This window comes from Mustelus asterias, chromosome 1, assembly GCF_964213995.1.
Source record: "Mustelus asterias chromosome 1, sMusAst1.hap1.1, whole genome shotgun sequence".
NCBI lineage: Eukaryota > Metazoa > Chordata > Chondrichthyes > Carcharhiniformes > Triakidae > Mustelus > Mustelus asterias.
The window spans coordinates 8,252,801-8,273,949 of NC_135801.1; the positions used below are offsets into that span (position 1 = coordinate 8,252,801).

A 21,149-nucleotide genomic window follows, 5' to 3' on the forward strand; every position below is an offset into this window, starting at 1 on the left:
TCTGAGGTTGGAGCTCATTTTTAGAGCTGCTGTTAATTAGTGACATGGAGTGATCACAATACTTTGTTCTTGTAAAGTAAAATGAATATCAAAACGCTTGCTGTTTTCTTAAACTGGAGACTGATTAGATTAAAAAAACTGCAGGAAAGGACAGGAAGAATGGAAAAGGTTATTGTCAATAAAACACAACTTGAATTAAACGGAGAAAAGTGACTATAGACCGGGGGGGGTGTCATGTCGGCACTGGGATGTCATGGGTACAAAAGGGGTGAGGTGTCAGGAGCGCTGGAGTTCTCCCTGGAGTGTGGGCAGTAACACAGCATGCTCAGATCTAACCGTAAACCTTTATTGTTGTAAGTCTTTGGCCACCAGTCAGTGCAACCCAGTGCTTCTGCAGTGGCCCAGCGTACACCTCATATCACAAGATAGATGCAATCTACTGGAATCCAGAGAGATGGCAAACTGGATTCCCATATTCCTATTGTTGCAATATTTCAAGAAAGTAGGTTATTTCTGGGAATGTCAATACACTAACAAACTGTCTATAAGAATCATAGAATCCAACAGTGCAGAAGGAGGCCATTTGGCCCACTGAGTCTGCACCAACCACCACACCAATCCCACCCAGGCCCTTTCCCCATAACCCCATGCATTTACCTTAGCTAGTCCCTCTGACACTAAGGGGCAATTTAGCATGGCCAATCCACCTAATCTGCACATCTTTGGACTGTGGGAGGAAACCGGGGCACCCGGAGGAAACCCACGCAGACACGGGGAGAATGTGCAAACTCCAGACAGACAGTGACCCAAGCTGGGAATCGAACCCAGGTCTCTGGCCTGTGAGGCAGCAGTGCTAACCACTGTGCTACTGTGCCACCCATGTTAACACTTAACGCCTCTCTAGTTGGGAATGGCCAATGAGTTATGGACTCTTACTTGAGAGAGTTGAAAAAGAGAGACACCCACCAGCTTCCAGGTCAGCCCAATGCGTTAATCCCTCCCTTGCTAACTCTCCGTTATTCCTTTCTGTGCCTTCCTTCTCCATTTAGTTCCCAGTGGCTTGCTGCAGCTTTCTGTTGCCTCGTTATCCTTTCCAGGCTACTCTTTCCCATGTTAAAGATGTATCTTACTGTTATTGCTTTCCATTCCCCTCCAGCTCCATTAGATCTCTGCACTCCTCCAATTCTAGCATCTTGCACAACCCCCACTTTTCATCGCTCTCCCACTGGTGGACCAATGACATTCCCAGTTATAACCTACTTACTTGGAATATTACAACAATAGGAATATGGGAATCCAGTTTGCCATCTCTCTGGATTCCAGTAGATTGCATACATCTTGTGATATGAGGTGTACGTTGGGTCACTGTAGAAACACTGGGTGGCACGGTGGCACAGTGGTTAGCACTACTGCCTCACACCACCAGGGATCTGGGTTTGAGCCCCGGCTTGGGTCACTATCTGTGTGGAGTTTGCACATTCTCCCTGTGTCAGCGTGGGTTTCCTCCCACAGTCCAAAGATGGGCAGGTTAGATGGATTGGCCATGCTAAATTGCCCCTTAGTGTCAGGGGGATTATCAGGATAAATGCATAGGATTATGGGGATAGGGCCTGGGTGGGATTGTGGTCGGTGCAGACACGATGGGCTGAATGGCCTCCTTCTGTGCTGTAGGATTCAATGAAATCAGCAGTCGAGGCCCTAAGCTACGAAATTCTCGCTTTACACCTCTCCACTTCTCTCTCTCCTTAGACACTCCTTAATGATCATCTCCTTGACCTAACTTTTGGTTACCTTTCCTAATATCTCCTTATTGGGCTGAAGTCAAGTTCTGCTCAGCAGAAGTAGTCCCCCTGACACTAAGGGGCAATTTAGCATGGCCAATCCACCTAACCTGCACATCTTTGGACTCCATAATGTGGAGTTGCCAGCATTGGACTGGGGTGGGCACAGTAAGTAGTCTCACAACATCAAGTTAAAGTCCAACAGGTTTATTTGGCAGCACGAGCTTTCAGAATTAAAATGGCTATTCACCTGATGAAGGAGCAGCGCTCCGAAAGCTCGTGCTAACAAATAAACCTGTTGGACTTTAACCTGGTGTTGTGAGACTACTTACTGCATCTTTGGACTGTGGGAGGAAACCAGAGCACCTGAAGGAAACCCACACAGACACGGGGAGAATGTGCAAACTCCACACAGACAGTGACCCAAGCCAGGACTCGAACCGGGGTCGCGGAGCTGTGAGGCAACAGTGCTAACCACTGTGCCACCGTGCGAAACAGCTTGGGGTGTTCTTCAATGTTTTAAATGTTATATAAACGCAAGTTGAAAGCGTTGTTAAAAGTTTGAATAACACATTTTTGGGGTCTGAAAATAATTTAAGGAAACAAGTGGAGATAATTTGTTTCCTGATGAAATGTTAAACTCTGAAAAGGGTTTGGATAATGAGAAATCACATACGGTTGAGTGGATGGTTGGTTTGCATCAAGAATTTCTGACTTGCAACCAATGTCCTTTGCATCTGCATAAATTTCATACAGTTAATATGAGATTTCATTTATTCATTCATTTTAAATTACAAATGCCATCTCAATGTTTGCCAGGTGTGTTGTCCACCATCTCATGTGATTGCCATTTGACAACTTAGACACACATTATAGCTCAAAATAGCCATTTTAATTCATCCGTGGAATAAAGTAATAGGATTGATCTCACAATAAATGTGCTTTGGGTGGAAAATGTCGCTCAGGGGAGTAGGTTTGTGGAAGATTTAGGCAGACTCCCTAACATTTTCTGTCTATTAAAAAAAATAGGAAGTAACTATTGGGCGGCACGGTGGCACAGTGGTTAGCACTGTTGCCTCACAGCTCCGCGAACCCGGTTCGATTCCTGGCTTGGGTCACTGTCTGTGTGGAGTTTGCACATTCTCCCTATGTCTGTGTGGGTTTCCTTCAGGGGCTCTGGTTTCCTCCCACAGTCCAAAGATGCAGTAAGTAGCCTCACAACACCAGGTTAAAGTCCAACAGGTTTATTTGTTAGCACGAGCTTTCGGAGCGCTGCTCCTTCATCAGGTGAGTGATGAAGGAGCAGCACTCTGAAAGCTCGTGCTGCCAAATAAACCTGTTGGACTTTAACTTGACGTTGTGAGACTACTTACTGTGCCCACCCCAGTCCAATGCTGGCAACTCCACATTATGGAGTCCAAAGATGTGCAGGTTAGGTGGATTGGCCATGCTAAATTGCCCCTTAGTGTCAGGGGGACTAGTTAGAGTAAGTGCATGGGGTTATGGGGATAGGGCCTGAGTGGGATCGTGGTCGGTGCAAACTAGAAAGGCTGAATAGCCTCCTTCTGCACTGTAGGGATTCTATGATTCTAACTCACACTGAGATTACCTTATGTCCACTTCCGGAGGGTGAGGGTCTTTACCAAGAAGGTAATTTCATTTAACCTTCCCTCCTTTACTGTCTGTCATTATGTATTTAAACATCAGTGACTATGTATCAATACTTACGATTCTAGTGTCCTGTGTAAGGATAGGAGCATAGGGATTAGGAGCAGAAATATTCAGCCCTTCGAGCCCACTCCACCATTCAATCAGATCATGGTTGATCTCTCCCTGGTCTCAAATCCACCTTCCCACCTGTTCCCCATATCCCCTTATCCCTTTGTTTATTAGAACCGCGGCACGGTAGCACAGTGGTTAGCACTGCTGCTTCACAGCTCCAGGGTCCCGGGTTCGATTCCCGGCTCGGGTCACTGTCTGTGTGGAGTTTGCACATTGTCTGCGTGGGTTTCCTCCGGGTGCTCCGGTTTCCTCCCACAGTCCAAAGATGTGCGGGTTAGGTTGATTGGCCAGGTTAAAAATTGCCCCTTAGAGTCCTGAGATGCGTAGGTTAGTGGGGTTAGTGGGTAAATATGTGGGAGTAGGGCCTGGGTGGGATCGTGGTCGGTGCAGACTCGATGGGCCGAATGGCCTCCTTCTGCACTGTAGGGATTCTATGATTCTATATCTATCTCCTTCTTGAAACCATTCAACAATTCAGACTCCACCGCGCTATGGGGCAGCGAGTTCCACAAATTCACCACCCTCTGCGAGAAGTAGTTCCTCCTCATCTCAGTTTTAAATCTACCGCCTCTCAACCCATACCCTGTGACTCCTTGTTCGAGATTGCCCCATAAAAGGAAACAGTTGGTCTACATTTACTTTATCAATCCCTTTTAGAATTTTATATCCCTCGATCAGATCCCCTCTCATCCTTCTAAACTCCAGCGAGTACAAGCCCAAACTGTTTAATCCCTCCTCATTTTTTCATCTGGACAGGATCTGGACAGAAGTGTATTTGTGTATATTTGTGTACACAGTAAGTAGTCTCACAACACCAGGTTAAAGTTCAACAGGTTTATTTGGTAGCACGAGCTTTCCGAGCACTGGCCCTTCTTGAGTGTGTACACGCGTGGCGTCATGTGATTGTGTGTAGTTGTGTACGTATCCATGTGTGCACTTGTGTCTGTGGGCATGTAACTCTGATGCACGCATAAGTGGTCTTTCAGGGCACACACAACATAGCAACAGTGGGCACATCACTCATCGTAAAAAAATAGAATACATTCTCAGCATCAACAAGTTTAGTTTTAACTCCACATCATAGTTTTAAAATGTATTATGTCGGCTGAGTTGAAATAGTCCTACCTCCATGTTAGTCTTGTAAGGATCCTTGGGATCACACAGTGCTGGGGAGATTCTGTGTTTGCCACGAATACAGCTGTGAGTGGTGTTAATGGACAAGGGAAAGGTCTGCCGAATTATCGTCAACCTTCCAATTGACCGCCTCACCAACTCCTGGACATCATCATCACTTAACTCCTGGGAAATGGAAGAAACAGTTTCTGTTTAAGTGTAGGTCGCACCACTATTTTCTTCACTACCTTTGCTTTTTAAAAGGCTGCACTCTCCATTTCTCCTCCCTCTACCTCCCTGCCCCTGAACATCACGGTATTAAACCAGCAGCTGGGAGTTGGTAATGGAATTTTAGACTGTTCATCAGCTTTAACACCAGAAGAGTAGGTAAAGTAACCACAGATTGCAATGTTGGAAGGGTTCCATCGCATGCAACAGTATCTAATCTCTTCTGTTCGGTACATCACACATACAGTTTGCGAGCTAGCATCCGAATGAAGTTTCGGTTTGACAGAAACCTTTAGCCCGTGCTCTGGGGAGCAGAGTATACATTTTACTTGATCTTTGCAGCACTTAAAGCTCAGGGTACTTAAGGCTGACACTGACTGCTGAACAGAAAACATTTCACTCTCCAATGTGTCACTCAGTGGAACGATAAGCCTGACGCTCGCCAGCGAAGCGAGCGTACAAAAAAAAAACGCAAATCCACGGCGGAATTCTCATTGCTTCACTTCTGCAGCAAAACTCGTTTTCAATTATTCCAGCAAAACAAAGCCGAGAAGGGAAAAAAAAAATCACACAGAATAAAATAGACAGACAGACAGACAGACAATGCCATTCTTTTTCGTCTTGTGAAAGAAAAACGAACCGTCAACTTCTTATCAAGCTGACATCTTTTTGCCTGTGGCAAATTAAATATTACAAGCTCCGATCGAAGAGGGAAACGATAAGCTGCTATTGTTTCTAACTGATTTCGAGTGAGTTGAACATTTGATTTTGCGGCTTTCAAGCAATTGCGACTTCACCCTTTCCTACCAGCACCACCTTTCTGTTAGAAATGGAATGTTGGCATTTACAGCTAAAGGAACTGACTATAAAGGGAAGGAAGTATTGTTGCAACTATACAAGGCATTGGTGAGGCCTGGAGTATTGTACACAGTTTTGCTCCCCTTATTTGAGGAAAGGTGTGGTGGCAATGGAGGCAGTTCAGAGGAGGTTCACTAGGTTGATTCCAGAGATGAGGGATTTGTCGTATGAAGAGAGATTGAACGGTTTAGACCGACACTCTCTGGAATTTTAGAAGAATGAGGGGAGATCAAATTGAGGCATACAAGATGATAAAAGGTTTGTGTAAAGTAGACGTGGAGCGGACGCTTCCTCTTGTGGGGCATTCTAGGACGAGAGGTCATAGTCTTAGGATAAGGGATAGCAAATTTAAAAGAGTTGAGGAGAAACTACTTCTCCCAGAGGGTTGTGAATCTGTGGAATTCGCTACCCCAAAGTGCGGTGGATGCTGGGGCAGTGAGTCAATTTAAGGAGGAGTTAGACAGATTTTTTATTGGTAATGGGTTGAAGGGTTATGGGGAGAAGGCAGGAAAATGGGGATGAGGAGAATATCAACCATGATCGAAAGGCGGAGTGTACTCGATGGGCCGAATGGCCTAATTCTGCTCCTCTATCTTATGAACTTCTGAACTTATGAGACTTGTGGCAAAATGGCATGTCCTCCTAATGTCACCCGGCATTGAGAAGGGGCTATTCATACTTTGCCTCTTTCCTGTAAAGCATGACATGGCAAACTTGGGGTGAGGGAGTAAGTGGTGTGAGAAACCTTTGAAAAGTAAATTCTGCCCTGGGTGAGGAAGAGAAGAGTGTAAGTGGGCTACCAGTTTATCTTTTATCTTTGTGTTGGCGTATTTCCAGCCAGTTTGAACTGATGGTAATAAAATGAGGATACGTATTGTTAAAGCATAGAATGGTATGTGGGAGGCGATGGCCTAGAGTTATTATCGCTAGGCTATTCATCCAGAAACTCAACTAATGTTCAGGGGACCCGGGTTCGAATCCCGCCACGGCAGGTGGTGGAATTTGAATTCAACAAAAAGATATCTGGAATTAAGAATCTACTGATGACCATGAAACCATTGTCAATTGTTGGAAAAACCCATCTGGTTCACTAATGTCCTTCAGGGAAGGAAATCTGCCATCCTTACCTGGTCTGGCCTACATGTGACTCCAGAGCCACAGCAATGTGGTTAACTCTCAACCTCCCTTGGGCAACTAGGGATGGACAATAAATGCAGGCCAGCCAGCGATGCCCATGTCCCACGAATGAATAAAAGGGAATTGATGATAAAAAAAGTCCCAATCTCCAAACATTAATATTGTTCACCTGTTGTAAAAGTGGGCACATTTGAGAGCAAGGACTTGGGGTGAAATTGCCATTGGATGATAGAGAAAGGGCCAGGATGAAACAGATGCTGCCCTGACTTCAATTAAACAGAAAATGAGTAAGAGTGCACATTACAAATTTGCTACTGGCAGTTTAGTGTTACTGCCTAAGACCACCTCTTGTATTTATATCATGCTCACGGGCATTTGTACAAGGCACTGGCTAACTTGTTTGCACTCATTTTTTGTGCTATTTCAATGACGTTGCTAACTCGTTTGTTTTAACTGGCACAGTGTCTGTGCTTCAGAGGACGGGGGTTGGGGTTTAGCCTCAGGAAGTACACAGAACATAGGAGAATGAAATCTAGAGCACAGCATCCAACCTGTGACCCAGGGGATTCTGGCCGACAGAGCTCAGGCATCTGGATTCTGTTCTGTTACAGGGCTGTGGGGAAAGAGCTAAGGAGTGGGACCTAATTAGACAGCTCCTTCAAAGAGCCAGCATAGCCAAGAGGGGCCAAATAACCTCCTTCTGTGCTACACATGATCCTGTGATATTTGCCTTAAGTTGCTTACTTCGTGTCTGAGATTTCTGGCCTGGAGATTTGCAAAGCATCAATCTCAGTTCAGTTCCTTCACTGGCAGATAATTTGTACATCAGAGCAAAAATGACGCTGGTAGACTCTCACCAACTTTTACAGATGCACCATCGAAAGCATCCTTTCTGGTTGTATCAGAGCTTGGTATGGCTCCTGCTCTGCCCAAGACCGCAAGAAACTACAAAGCATTGTGAATGTAGCCCAGTCCATCACGCAAACCAGCCTCCCATCCATTGACTCTGTCTACACTTCCCACTGCCTCGGGAAAAGCAGGCAGCATAATCAAGGACCCCACGCACCCCGGACGTTCCCTCTTCCACTTCCTTCCGTTGGGATAAAGATACAAAAGTCATGTGCCAATCGACTCAAGGACAGCTTCTTCCCTGCTGCCATCAGACTTTTGAATGGGCCAACCTCATACTAAGTTGATCTTACTCCACACCCTAGCTATGACTGCAACACTACATTCTGCACCCTCTCCTTTCCTTCTCCACTATGTACTCTATGAATAGTATGCTTTCTCCGTATAGTGCGCAAGAAACGATATTTTTCACTGTATCCCAATGCATGTGACAATAATAAATCAAATCAAATATTGGAATGTGGGCACATCCATGGGAACATACTTACAAGGCTCATTGTGCACACGTCAATGGCCGACAAAAATGCAGAGCTTCCACACTCTTGTTCAGGAGATTAGATTGAAATCCTGTTGTGTGGTATTAAGAATTGATGCATTTGTATCCAACATCCCTCTGCAATGCTAAGGAAGGTTCTCGCATTGAAAATAACCCATTCATTTGTAATGTTCCTTTGCACAGCATGACACGAACACACTTTTGTTGTTGTTGAATGAACCAGGGCTCTATAAAGCGCAGTCCTTAAATAAAAGCTTAGCAGCAAGGGACGTTGCGTTAATTAATTTTGCTAATTCATACAGCCCCATATTCTCACAATCACCACATGAAAAGCTGCAGGGAACAGCCTTGTGTTTTTCTCCCACTGGTGCATGCGCCTTGTTTAGAATCATTAAGGAAGAACCAAGATTCACCCGCTCAATAATTAACACATTTGAGGTCTAATTAGTTCTGGAGAGAGATCTGTTTCTCCACATTTCACTGCAGTCACTAGGGCAGAATGTTGAAGCATTTTATTTTGCTTTATTTTATCCTCTTCCCTCAAATCCTCTGAAGGAGGCCCCAGACAGCTACACAAAGTCCTGGATTAATGATGTAGAAACATAGAAACTCGAAGCAGGAATAGGCCATTCGGCCTTTCGAGTCCGCTCCGCTATTCATTTTGATCATGGCTGATGATCAAATTCAATATCCTGATTCTCCCTTCCCCCTCCATATCCCTTGGTCTTTTTAGCCCCAAGAGCTATATCTAATTTTTTCTTGAAATCGCAGAACGTCTTGATCTCTGCTACATTCTGTAGCAGTGAGATCCACACATTCGCCACTCTCTGGAGGGAGTGCCACAATTGTAAGAGGATCAGTACTGAGGGAGTGCCACACTGTCAGAGGGTCAGTACTGACGGAGTGCTGCATTGTCAAAGGGTCAGTGCTGAGGGAGTGCTGCACTATGGGAGGGTCAGTACTGAGGGAGTGCTGCACTGTCACAGGGTCAGTACTGAGGGAATGCTGCACTGTCAGAAGGTCAGTCCTGAGGGAGTGCTGCACTGTCACAGGGTCAGTACTGAGGGAGTGCTGCACTGTGAGAGGGTCTGTACTGAGGGAGTGCTGCACTGTCAGAAGGTCAGTCCTGAGGGAGTGCTGCACTGTGGGAGGGTCAGTACTGAGGGAGTGCCGCATTGTCACAGGGTCAGTACTGAGGGAGTGCTGCACTGTGAGAGGGTCTGTACTGAGGGAGTGCTGCACTGTGGGAGGGTCAGTACTGAGGGAGTGCCGCACTGTCAGAGGGTCAGTCCTGAGGAAGTGCTGCACTGTGAGAGGGTCTGTACTGAGGGAATGCTGCACTGTGAGAGGGTCAGTCCTGAGGGAGTGCTGCATTGTTGGAGGTGCCATTTTCTAGATAAAACAGTAAATTTCTCTTTGATCTTTCAGGAATTTGAAAGGAATGGATGGGGGATGAATGGAGAAAAGGGACCTTTTCTAGTGAGGGAAGCTTAGCACAAGGCAAAGGAGGAAAACATGCAGTTCTGTGGTGAAAAAGAAATTGAGGTTGACCACCAATGCGAATATAGCTAAAGTGGGGTGGTGGGGAGGGGAGGGGGGGGGGGGGGGGGGGGGGGCGGTTTGTACTTTGAGTACACACAAAAGCATGATCCTTGGGGCTGCAAAAATAGGGTCATCGGATACAAATCTACATTAATCTCCAGCACACTGACAAGAGTAACTCAGGAATAAGAATCATTGAGTCGCTGAAAGAAAAACATGTTTGCGTTTGTTTCTTCAAACATTTTTATGTTTTTTTCATTCTAAAAATATGGGAGGTGGTGAAAAAAAGGCTGCTTGACTGACAGTCAAGAATCCTCCAGTCAGGTCACCAAAAGAGTCTGGTTTCTGACCAATTGATGTGGGAGAGCTGTGAGGATGGTGCTGGGTGTCCAATGGCAGGAATGTGGGAATGGGGGCACCATGCGATGAAAGCTCCAGGAACACAAATCACCCAGAATTTCCCCAACTTGGCTTTATCCTCAATTTTTAGCCTCCTTTCCTTCACAGAAAGACTTTGCACTCGCAACACCTCATTAGAACAAAGACATCAAGATTTAGGAGTAGGCCACTCGGCCCCTCGAGCCTGCTGCACCATTCAATAAGATCATGGCTGATCAGATTGTGGTCTCCACTCCATTTTCCAGTCTGCCTCCCCATAACCCTCAATTGCCTCGCCGATCAATAATCAGCCTTGAACGTTTTCAATGACCCAGCCTCCACTGCTCTCTGATGAAGACAAATCCACGGACTAATGACCCTCTGAGCGATAGAATTTCATCTTACCTCAGTCTTAAATGGGAGACCCCTAATTTTTACACTGTGCCCTCTGGTTTGAGCCCCCCAAAGGAGGAAACATTCTCTCAGCACCCACTAACATTCCGTCAGCACCCACCCACCCACTCTCCGCACCCACCCTCTCTCAGCACCCACCCACTCTCCGCACTCACACCCTCTTAGCACCCACGCACTCCCTCTCAGCACCCACCCACCCACTCTCTGCACTCACTCTCTCTCAGCACCCACGCACTCCCTCTCAGCACCCACCCACCCACTCTCCGCACCCACCCCCTCTCAGTACCCACCCATCCCCTCTCCACACTCACCCCCTCTCAGCACCCACCCACTTGTCCCCTCTCTGCACCCACCCGTCCCCTCTTCACACCCACCTATTTACTGCATTTGGGTAAATGTGGGTGAATGGTGTCATGTTATGCTGACAAATTTTTTAAAAACTCAATAATCCACAGTCTTGGAACCTCATTGCAATGCTGAGGATAGTGAATTTATTACCTGGGTACTTCATGTCGACAGCAACTATTGCCACTAATTTTCTCTGAGCTGCTGCTGCCACTCTTTGCCAGGAGCTTGGCAGGAGCTTTGAGGAAATTCCTGGCCTATATCTAAAACGTCGGGGACTGAGAGCCAGTCACCATTCAATTGGCTGAAACAAATTCAGAGACTGTACACTCCTGCCCTGGAACCCTTTTTGGCGGAAGCGTTGGATGTGAGACTCTGGTGTGGTGATCTGCATACTTGATTCACTGCGCTGCGATTACTGGGTCACTGGAATGAATGAGTGCCTCATTGTGTTTATCCCTGCCAGTCAGTATCGCAGAACTCCTATGCTGGTGAGGCATAAAGGACCATTTGTCTATAATTCTAGGAACCGCCTCCGAGAAAAGATATTATTGACTTTGGAAGGAGTGCAACACAAATCAGCTAGAATGTCGCCAGGGCGCTGTGAGTAAATGATGAGGAGAGATTACTTAACTAGACTTGTATTCTTGGAGTGCAGAAGGTGAAAGGATAATTTAGTTGAGATTTTTAGGATTGTAAAAGGAATTTGATAAAGTAGTCAAGGGAATTAAGGGATACACAGCTATACAATATTCAGTATTTAGGTCAACATTGACGTCATTGAATGACAGAACAGATTTGAGGGGCTGAATAGCCAAGTCTTATTCCTATGCTTTATATTAATAGAGTAAGAAGTCTCATAACACCAGGTTAAAGTCCAACGAGTTTATTTGGAATCACGAGCTTTCGGAGTGTTACTCCTTCATCAGGTGAGTAGCGAGGAGTCGCCAGGAGTGATCACCTGATGAAGGAGCAGCGCTCCAAAAGCTCGTGATTCCAAATAAACCTGTTGGACTTTAACCTGGTGTTGTGAGACTCCTTACCATGCCTACCCCAGTCCAACGCTGGCATCTCCACCCCTTTATATTAATAGAGGTGAAACTACAGGTGCATATTCTAAACTTTTGTGGGCTGTCATCATCACAGAATATTTCACAAAGTCTTCCCTTTGATGTTTTGTGTGCAGAGGGAAGAGTTGGGGTATTCAACCATCTGGAATTTTTATGGACCATCCAGGAATCGCTTGTACACTTAGTGCGAACAACACCCAGAGAAACATCATGCGGGCATTAAAAGTTGTTTCTTTTTACATTTTCTTTCAACGCTTTTGTTCAGTATTTTGCAAAGAAAAGAAAAACAGAGGTTGGTGGAGGAGGGGGCATTGGAGAAGAAAGACAGTTTTGACCAAGTGCGACAGTTGTAAATGGAATGTCATTGGACTAAACCTCCAGGAAATTGTCAAACCAGAGTTTGAAAATCAGGTAGATCCATGACAGGGTAGGTTGTACATGTGCAGAAGGACTGAGAATAATGCAGTTTCTTTCATTTTGGTATGATGTTGCAATAATTCCTGCATTTGGTAACCAACAAAAAGTTAATGGTGACATCTACAAATGTTGTAACATTGTCGGGAAGTTCTTTGTGGATATATAGTCTGGTAAATATACATCCAGCAGTGATATACTTCAAATTCCTGAGAACCTATGCTTTCTGGACTCCCAAAAACAATCAGTTTGGCAGGAATTTTTTGTATCTGTACAAATGTTGAGTAGAGTCATAGAGATTTACAGCATAGAAACAGGCTCTTCGGCCCATGCTGCCATTTGTTTACCACTAAGCTAGTCCCAATTGCCCGTATTTGGCCCATATCCCTCTATACCCATTCTACCCATGTAACTGTCTAACTGCTTTTTAAAAGACAAAATTGTACCTGCCTCTACTACTGCCTCTGGCAGCTCATTCCAGATACTCACCACCCTCTGTGGGAAAAAATTGCCCCTCTCGACGCTTTTATATCTCTCCCCTCTCACCTTAAACCTATACCCTCTAGTTTTAGACTCCCCTACCTTTGGGAAAAGAAGAGCACTCAAGTCTTTGTTATTTGTTTAAGGATGCGTTAACTTTGGCTATGTCCCCTTAACTGCAGAAGTGCCACATTCCCATTCCTCAAACGATTCGTCTTGACCAATAATGCTTTACCACTGGCTCCGGGGAAACTGTCTAAGTTGGCCCACCTGAGGACATTCTCTCACTTACCTGTGGAGGCATCTAGCATGGCACATCCTGTAGTTTGAGAAAGTTGCAAGTGGGGAAGGGGAAGTGGGGGTAGTTGGTGGAGGGGTGGGGACAGGGGGAGGGTCGGTGATGGTGGGAGAAAGAAGTGATGTGGGGGTGTCCTGTACCTGCCCGCTCCTAACAGATGACCAGCTGCTAACACATCATCGACCAGTTGAACCGCTCTGAATCAAGTCTGAACACTAAACGGCCACATATTGCACTGTGCCTTAATAATGGAGAGTCCTGAGGTCTGGATAAGGAGGAAGAAACTGGCTGTGGAAGTTGACACAATTGATCCTTGAGCTCCTTAGAGCTGCATCCAGCAACATGCAGGGCAACAGTTAATCTTTGAGCTTACTATCTTCGCCCCCGTATGACATTTATTAGTCATAATTGACTGAATTCAGCTCATAAGTCAGGCAGTTGCTCCTTCAGGTCCATGTATGTTTAATTTTCAACCACAAACCAAAAAGGAAATGGCAATGTCTCTTTAAAACAAGCACGGTGACTCAACCCAAACAGACAAAAGCTTTCTAACGACAGATTCCAGCCGTGGCGACAAGAAGTTTTGCCAAGGAACCAAAGTATGAATGAAGCAAAGTGACACTGCTGCGACGTATTCACTGGGGCTGACAAAAGGAGGCCTGTATTTCAGACAAGAAAGCCACCAGTACACACTGTCAGGCAGCAGGACAGGCCAAGACACCCCGCAGGATAGTGCTGCCAATCATCCCACCCAAAAGGACTATTAAAATATATCTCCCATTCCCTTTGTTTCTGCCAGATTCCACGGTGCCCATTTGCATCGGATAGCGGGGGTCATTAGTAAGCAAGGGGGCCTTCCACATATTCATGCCTTTTTGTACGGTCAGGATAAAAAAAAAGTAATTATAATATCTATTGCAACTTGGCAAAACTTTGGTCGAATTTTGCTTCATTTCGCTCCCCCCGCACATGAACAATTACCTCATTTATGAAGATCCAGTGACAATCGAAAGCCACCAGATTGGAGTCAACAACCTGTGAAGTGGAAAAGATCAATCTGTCATTCATATAGTCATTCCATTGAAATACCATTTGATACATGCACACAGTGTTACCTCTGCCACCGCAATGGGGTTACCTCTGCCACCACAACAAATCTCTGGCATTTCTTTTTTCTCTCCCTTCCCCGCAAAGTGTTTATCTTCAAAAATAAAAGGAACCCCTTTATTCATTGACTGAGAAAGTACAAGACGCTGTTCAGTACTTTGTTGCTTCTTTTTTCGATCCCTGAATCTGGCAGTCGATTTTTAAATTTATTTTTGAGGCCTGACTGAAGGGGTTCCAACTCAGAAGCCAGCTGATGCGCTGTAAGAGCTGAATGGAAAGCATTTTATTCTCTTATCTTCAGACTTAATTACAAAAAGATCGAGGTGACTATTCAAATAGCACTGCTTCTGAAACCCAGCAGAAATACTCCACCTCGTGCCATGGTTGGCGTAACATTCTTGTGGTCAGCCGTAACAATGCTTCCTACAGTGAGACCATAAGACATCGGAGCAGAATTAGGCCACTCGGCCCATCGAGTCTGCTCACACTCCGTGAGTGTGATAGCTATGACTGTAACACTATATTCTGCACCCTCTCCTTTCCTTCTCCGGTATATTTTGTTTGTATAGCACGCAAGAAACAATGCCTTTCACCGTATCCCAATATATAAAGTTAAAGTTTATTAATTAGTGTCACAAGTAGGCTTACATTAACACTGCAATGAAGTTACTGTGAAAATCCCCTAGTCGCCACACTCCAGCGCCTGTTCGGGTATACTGAGGGAGAATTTAGCATGGCCAATGCAACTAACCAGCACGTCTTTCGGACTGTGGGAGGAAACCGGAGCACCCGGAGGAAACCCATGCAGACACGGGGAGAACATGCAAACTCCATACAGACAGTGACCCGAGGCTGGAATTAAACCCGGGTCCCTGACGCTGTGAGGCAGCAGTGCTAACCACTGTGCCGCCCGTGAATGTTTATCAATAGCCAAATGTATATCTTCCACTGAACTATACTTTCAGGAGTTCTGGAGAATCTTTACAGTCAAATGGAATATCCTTTAAACAGTAATCAAATATTTCTGTTTGATTCCAGGAATTAACAAATTTTGCTTGTTCTTTTCCTCCAACACCAGGTAAATTTCCATTTTGAAATGCTTGAAATAACAACTCATGTCCAGATATTTATCAATTTCAATTTCATAAGCAGGATTGGTGGTTTTGTCTTTTATTCTATGCCTTAATTCTATAAAACTGCTGGCTTTAATCAGAGCAGAAACCATTCTCACTCATTTAAAAAAAACACAAAAAATCCATTCTGTCTCTGGCTAAGAGCCCAATAAGTTAATATGTCATTAGCTACCACGCCTTAAACATGCACTCCCTCCAACACTGGTGCACAGCGGTAGCAGTGTGTCCCATCTACAAGACGCCCTGCAGCAACTCATCAAGGCTCCTTCGACAACAACTTCCAAATCCATGACCTCTCCCCTATAGAGGGACAAGGGCATCCAGAACCATGGGCGCACCATCACCCCCTGAAGGTTCTCCTCCAAGTCACGCACAATTCTGATTTGTAAATATATCATGGGGAGGGGAGGAGTTTTCCCATCGTGCCCGCTGCGGGAATCGTAATGGGCTGGAGGGTGGGGGCGGGGGGGGGGGGGGGGGGGGGGCGGGGGCGGGGGGGACCATGCAAAGGTCCATTGACCTCGGGTGGGATTCTCCGGTTTTGGGGCGAGCATGGCCGGAGTATCCCACCCTCTGATTCTTCAAGTGTCATTGGGTCAAAGTCCTGGAACTGCCTCCCTAACAGCATTGTGGGTGTACCTACATCATATGGACTGCAGCGGTTCAAGAATGTGGTTAACTACCACCTTTGCAATGACAGCTCAGATGGGTGATAAGTTCTGGCCTAGCCAGCGGTGTCCACATCCCATGAATGAATTTTTAAAATCCCCATGGGCAGTTTGGTATCGTCTGTGTTTTTGATCAATTTACTTAATGAGTCTGAATGAGATATCTGAATCAGGAACCAAAAGAGAAAATGCTCTCCTCACAGATGCTGCCCGGCCTGCTGAGATTTTCCAGCATTTTCTCTTTTAGTTTCAGATTCCAGCATCTGCAGTAATTTGCTTTTATACGAATCAAGAGTTTTATTATAACATGTCTTATGTGTCTGGGGTACATGTTCTACTAGGCTGTATGAAAGACCAAATTATAGAAACCCTGCAGGAGGAGGCAGTGGCATAGTGGTATTGTCACTGGATTTGTAATCGCAGGGTAATGCTCTGGGGACCCAGGTTTGAATCCCGCCACGGCAGATGGTGGAATTTGAATTCAATAAAAAAAAATCTGCAATTAAGAATCTGCTGATAACCATGAAACCATTGCTGATTGTTGGAAAAACCCCATCTGGTTCACTAATGTCCTTTAGGGAAGGAAATCTGCCGTCCTTACCCGGTCTGGCCTACATGTGACTCCAGAACCACAGCAATGTGGTTGACTCCCAACTGCCCTCCAAGGGATGGGCAATAAATGCTGTCCAGCCAACGACGCCCATGTCCCACAAATGAATAAAAAAAGTACAGAAGGAGGTCATTCCCCATAACCCCATGTAGTTACCTTGCTAATTCCTCTGACATTAAGGGGCAATTTAGTGTGGCCAATTAACCTTACCTGCACATCATTGGCGTGTGAGAGGAAACTGGAGCACCCAGAGGAAACCCACTGACTCTGTGAGGCAGCAGTGCTAACCACTGTACCATCGTGCCACCCATGATGTTCCAATATCTCCCTGTGATGGTGTATATAGTATCCAATTCGCATATTTAACAACTAGAATGAATTCATTAGCAATCCAATAGTCAATATAACACATTGCACTAAAGTAGCAAATCCTACACTCTGAGCACTTAAACCTATTACAGCTCTTCGTTCTCAAGATGTGCCAGTAGTTTTTTTTAATAAAACCTAAATCTATTTTATTATAATATCAGCCACTGGGTGAGTTGCCCAGTAGTATAACCACTCCACTAGCATTCCAAGTTTTGCTACGTGCTTGGTAGAAGTTTGCCAAACACAGGATTGTCTTGTTAATCTGGAAGACATATATATTGGGGTGAAGGGGTTTTCATGACAGTCTTGAACTAGTCTTGCTAAAGTCTACAGGGATTGTGGAATTTGACAAAAAACCATTATTGTTTCTCTTCTTCCCCAGTAGACTGGCTATTCAATAAAGTGGGTGACAAAACAATTAGAAGTAAATGATCCTTTAGGTTTGATAGGGAGTTGACATATTCTCAAGGTGGTTCTATCCATCAAAGGTGCTTTCCTCCACCGTATGTACTCTGCGATAATGTCATGTACAATGTGACAGATTTCAGTTTTGGACAATGTCCAAAAAATGCGCAGTTGTTTATGGCTGATTTTAACCTGCTTTACTCTCCCAGTGCCTGACTAGGTCAAGTCTTCTTGGAGATGGGCATCACTGTGTTCGGCGTTAGAATTTTTCTTGCATCTTAAAGTGAAGTAAAGTTTATTTATTAGTGTCACAAGTAGGCTTACTCAACACTGCAATGAATTTACTGTGAAAATCCACTAGTCATCACACTCCGGCTCCTGTTCGGGTACACTGAGGGAGAATTTAGCATGGCCAATGCACCTAACCGGCACATCTTTGGAGTGTGGGAGGAAACCAGAGCACCCAGAGGAAACCCACGCAGACACAGGGAGAATGTGCAGACTCCACACAGACAGTGACGCAAGCCAGGAATTGAACTCAGTCTCTGGTGCTGTGAGGCAGCAGTGCTAACCACTGTGCCACCATGTCGCATCTTTCTGGTCAAACATAATTTGTTCCCTTTAGGGGCTGGAGAGGTTGCCTGGTATTAAATTTACTTTCTGCAGTGAGATTAATGGGCAATTCATGTGCAAATCATAGTATCATAGAACCCCGACGGTGAAAAAGAGGCCATTCAGCCCATCGAGTCTGCACCAATTCTCTGTCAAAGTACCTTACCCAAGCCCTGTCCCTGTAACCCCAGTAAGAAGTCTCACAACACCAGGTTAAAGTCCAACAGGTTTATTTGGTAGCAAAAGTCACTAGCTTTCGGAGCGCTGCCCCTTCATCAGGTAAGTGGGAGTTCTGTTCACAAACAGGGCATATAAAGACACAAACTCAATTTACAAAATAATGGTTGGAATTCGAGTCTTTACAGGTAATCAAGTCTTAAAGGTATAGACAATGTGAGGGGAGAGAGCGTTAAGCACTGGTTAAAGAGATGTGTATTGTCTCCAGACAGGGCAGTTTGTGAGATTTTGCAAGCCCAGGCAAGCCGTGGGGGTTATAGAAAGTGTGACATGAACCCAAGTTCCCGGTTGAGGCCATCCTCATGTGTGCGGAACTTGGCTATCAGTCTTTGCTCAGCGATTCTGCGTTGTCATGTGTCGTGAAGGCCGCCTTGGAGAACGCTTCCCCAAAGATCACAGGCCAAATGCCCGTGACCGCTGAAGTGCTCCCCAACAGGAAGAGAACACTCTTGCCTGGTGATTGTCGAGCGGTGTTTCTTCATCCGTTGTCGTAGCGTCTGCATGGTCTCCCCAATGTACCATGCCTCAGGACATCCTTTCCTGCAGCGTATCAGGTACAATGCGTACCCCACACATTTACCATGGCTCATCCCAACTAACCTACACATCTTTGCTCACTAAGGAGCAATTTAGCATGGCCAATCCACCTAACCTGCACATCTTTGGAAGGAAACTGGAGTGCCCAGAGGAAACCCACGCAGACACGGGGAGAACATGCAAACTCCACACGGACAGTCACCAAGGTTGAAATTGAACTTGGATCCCTGGAAGTGTGAGGCAGTAGTGCTAACCACTGCACCACCATAATGCCCCATTAAGTGGTTAAAAATAGTGGGGAGGCTAAGGGTGGGATCCGTTTGTGAGAAGCTAATGGTGAACACTTGGCAATTTCTGAAGAATTTGATCCTCCACTCAAGGGGTTATCTCCTTTTTTGCGAACTTGCTGACAAAATTTATGCATTGATGATGGAATGACAGTGAAGTCACCATGACCTTTCCAGAGGATTTGGTTAAGCATTTCTGAATTGGTAATCTGTTGTTTCTTAAGCTTCCATTAGAGTATAATCTTGGGGGATATCCATGGGGAAGGCGATGACCTAGTGGTATTGTCACTCGACTATTAATCCAGAAACTCAGCTAATGTCCTGGGGACACGGGTTCGAATCCTGCCATGGCAGATGGTGGAATTTGAATTCACTAAAAAAAAATGTCTGGAAATAAGGAGGTACTGATGACTGTGAAGCCATTGTCGACTGTCGGAAAAACTCATTGGGGTCACTAATGTCCTTTAGGGAAGGAAATCTGCCGTCCTTACATGGTCTGGCCTACATGTGACTCTAGAGCCACTGCAATATGGTTGAGTCTCAACTACCACTGAAATGGCCTAGCAAGCCACTCAGTTGTATCAGCATTTCAAGAAGACAGCTCGCCACCACATTCTCAAGGGCAACTAGGGATGGGCAATAAATGTTGCCCAACCAGCAACACCCATGTCCCACAAATGAAAAAAAAATCTCTCCCTTTCATAACTTCCAAAGGCAATATCCTTTTTCTGATCAAGGGAGTGGATCGACTCAAAAACAGCTTCTTCCCTGCTGCGGTCAGACTTTTGAATAGACCTACCTTGCATTAAGTTGATCTTTCTCTACACCCTAGCCATGACTGTAACACTACATTCTGCACTCTCTTGTTTCCTTCTCTATGAACGGTATGCTCTGTCCATATAGCGCGGAAGAAACAATACTTTTCACTGAATGCCAATACATGTGACAATAATAAATCAAATCAAGCCAAATCAGATCAAACAAAAAAAATAGTGACTCACTCCTGGTTCTATTGAATTGGGAGTTATGCACGCACAACACTAACACCTGATCACCTTTGCTCTGTCCATGTGAAGAAGCGTTTGACACATTGCATATTTAACCTTGTTCACTCTGCAATGACTAGGGGCCCAACTTGTGACTAAGGTGGTGACCTACTGCCCAAGTGCTTAATGCAGCAATACTAACTTACATTTGTCTGGCACCTTCACCAGCATAAAACAAAAGTCCCAAGCAGTATAACCAGACAAAAATTGGCACATGGCCAGGTAAGGAGGCATTGGGACAGGTGACTAATAGCATGGTCAAAGGGGTGAGTTATGAGAAGCGTTGGAAAAGGAGGGAGCGAGATGGAGAGGTTTTAGGGAAGGAATTCTGAAGCTTGGGGCCGAGATAGCTGAAGCATTTTTAAATCTTGAAAAGCTAGTAAGAGTGGAGGATCAAAAAGATTGTAATGACTCAGGAAGCATGACATTGTTTATTATAGAATGCAAGGTAAAGCCACTACATTGGTGAACACACATTCCCTGGGACTACAGTTCAGCAGGCCCAGTCCTTGGCCTGCCTTATAAAAGGCTCAGGTGATGAGTTGCAGTTGGATAGGCTACTGCCTGTTACCAGGGGAACTCATCCTCAATGAGCCCTAGAGGGAGATCAATCATTGATTCCTCCATGGGTCTCGTGGGTGGTTATCACAGGAATCATGCACACAGATCACTAAAACATAGTAGTGATCAGGCACAAGATATAATCAGAAAATCTAATGAAACGTGAACCTTACATCTGGGGATATGTAGGGGAGGAAGTTTTGCCACAGTTCTGGTTAGTCCATGTTTAGGTATTGTGTGCAGATCCGGGGACTGCATCTCAGAAGGGATGTATTGGCTTTGGGAGAAGTATAGTGCAGATTCTCAGCATGTTATTCGGGTTCCAAGGTTAG

General features: G+C 45.3%; 1 protein-coding gene across 1 annotated transcript in view; it reads right to left on the reverse strand.

The window, feature by feature from the left end:
* grid2 (glutamate receptor, ionotropic, delta 2) overlaps window positions 1-21,149 on the reverse strand; it is an 858,176-nt gene that overhangs the window by 258,865 nt on the left and 578,162 nt on the right. The window contains exons 5-6 of the mRNA XM_078225205.1: window positions 14,227-14,280; window positions 4,689-4,862 (exon numbers count right to left, since the gene is read on the reverse strand). Coding sequence (XP_078081331.1) covers window positions 4,689-4,862; window positions 14,227-14,280 — 228 coding nt within the window. The remainder of the gene's footprint in view (window positions 1-4,688; window positions 4,863-14,226; window positions 14,281-21,149) is intronic.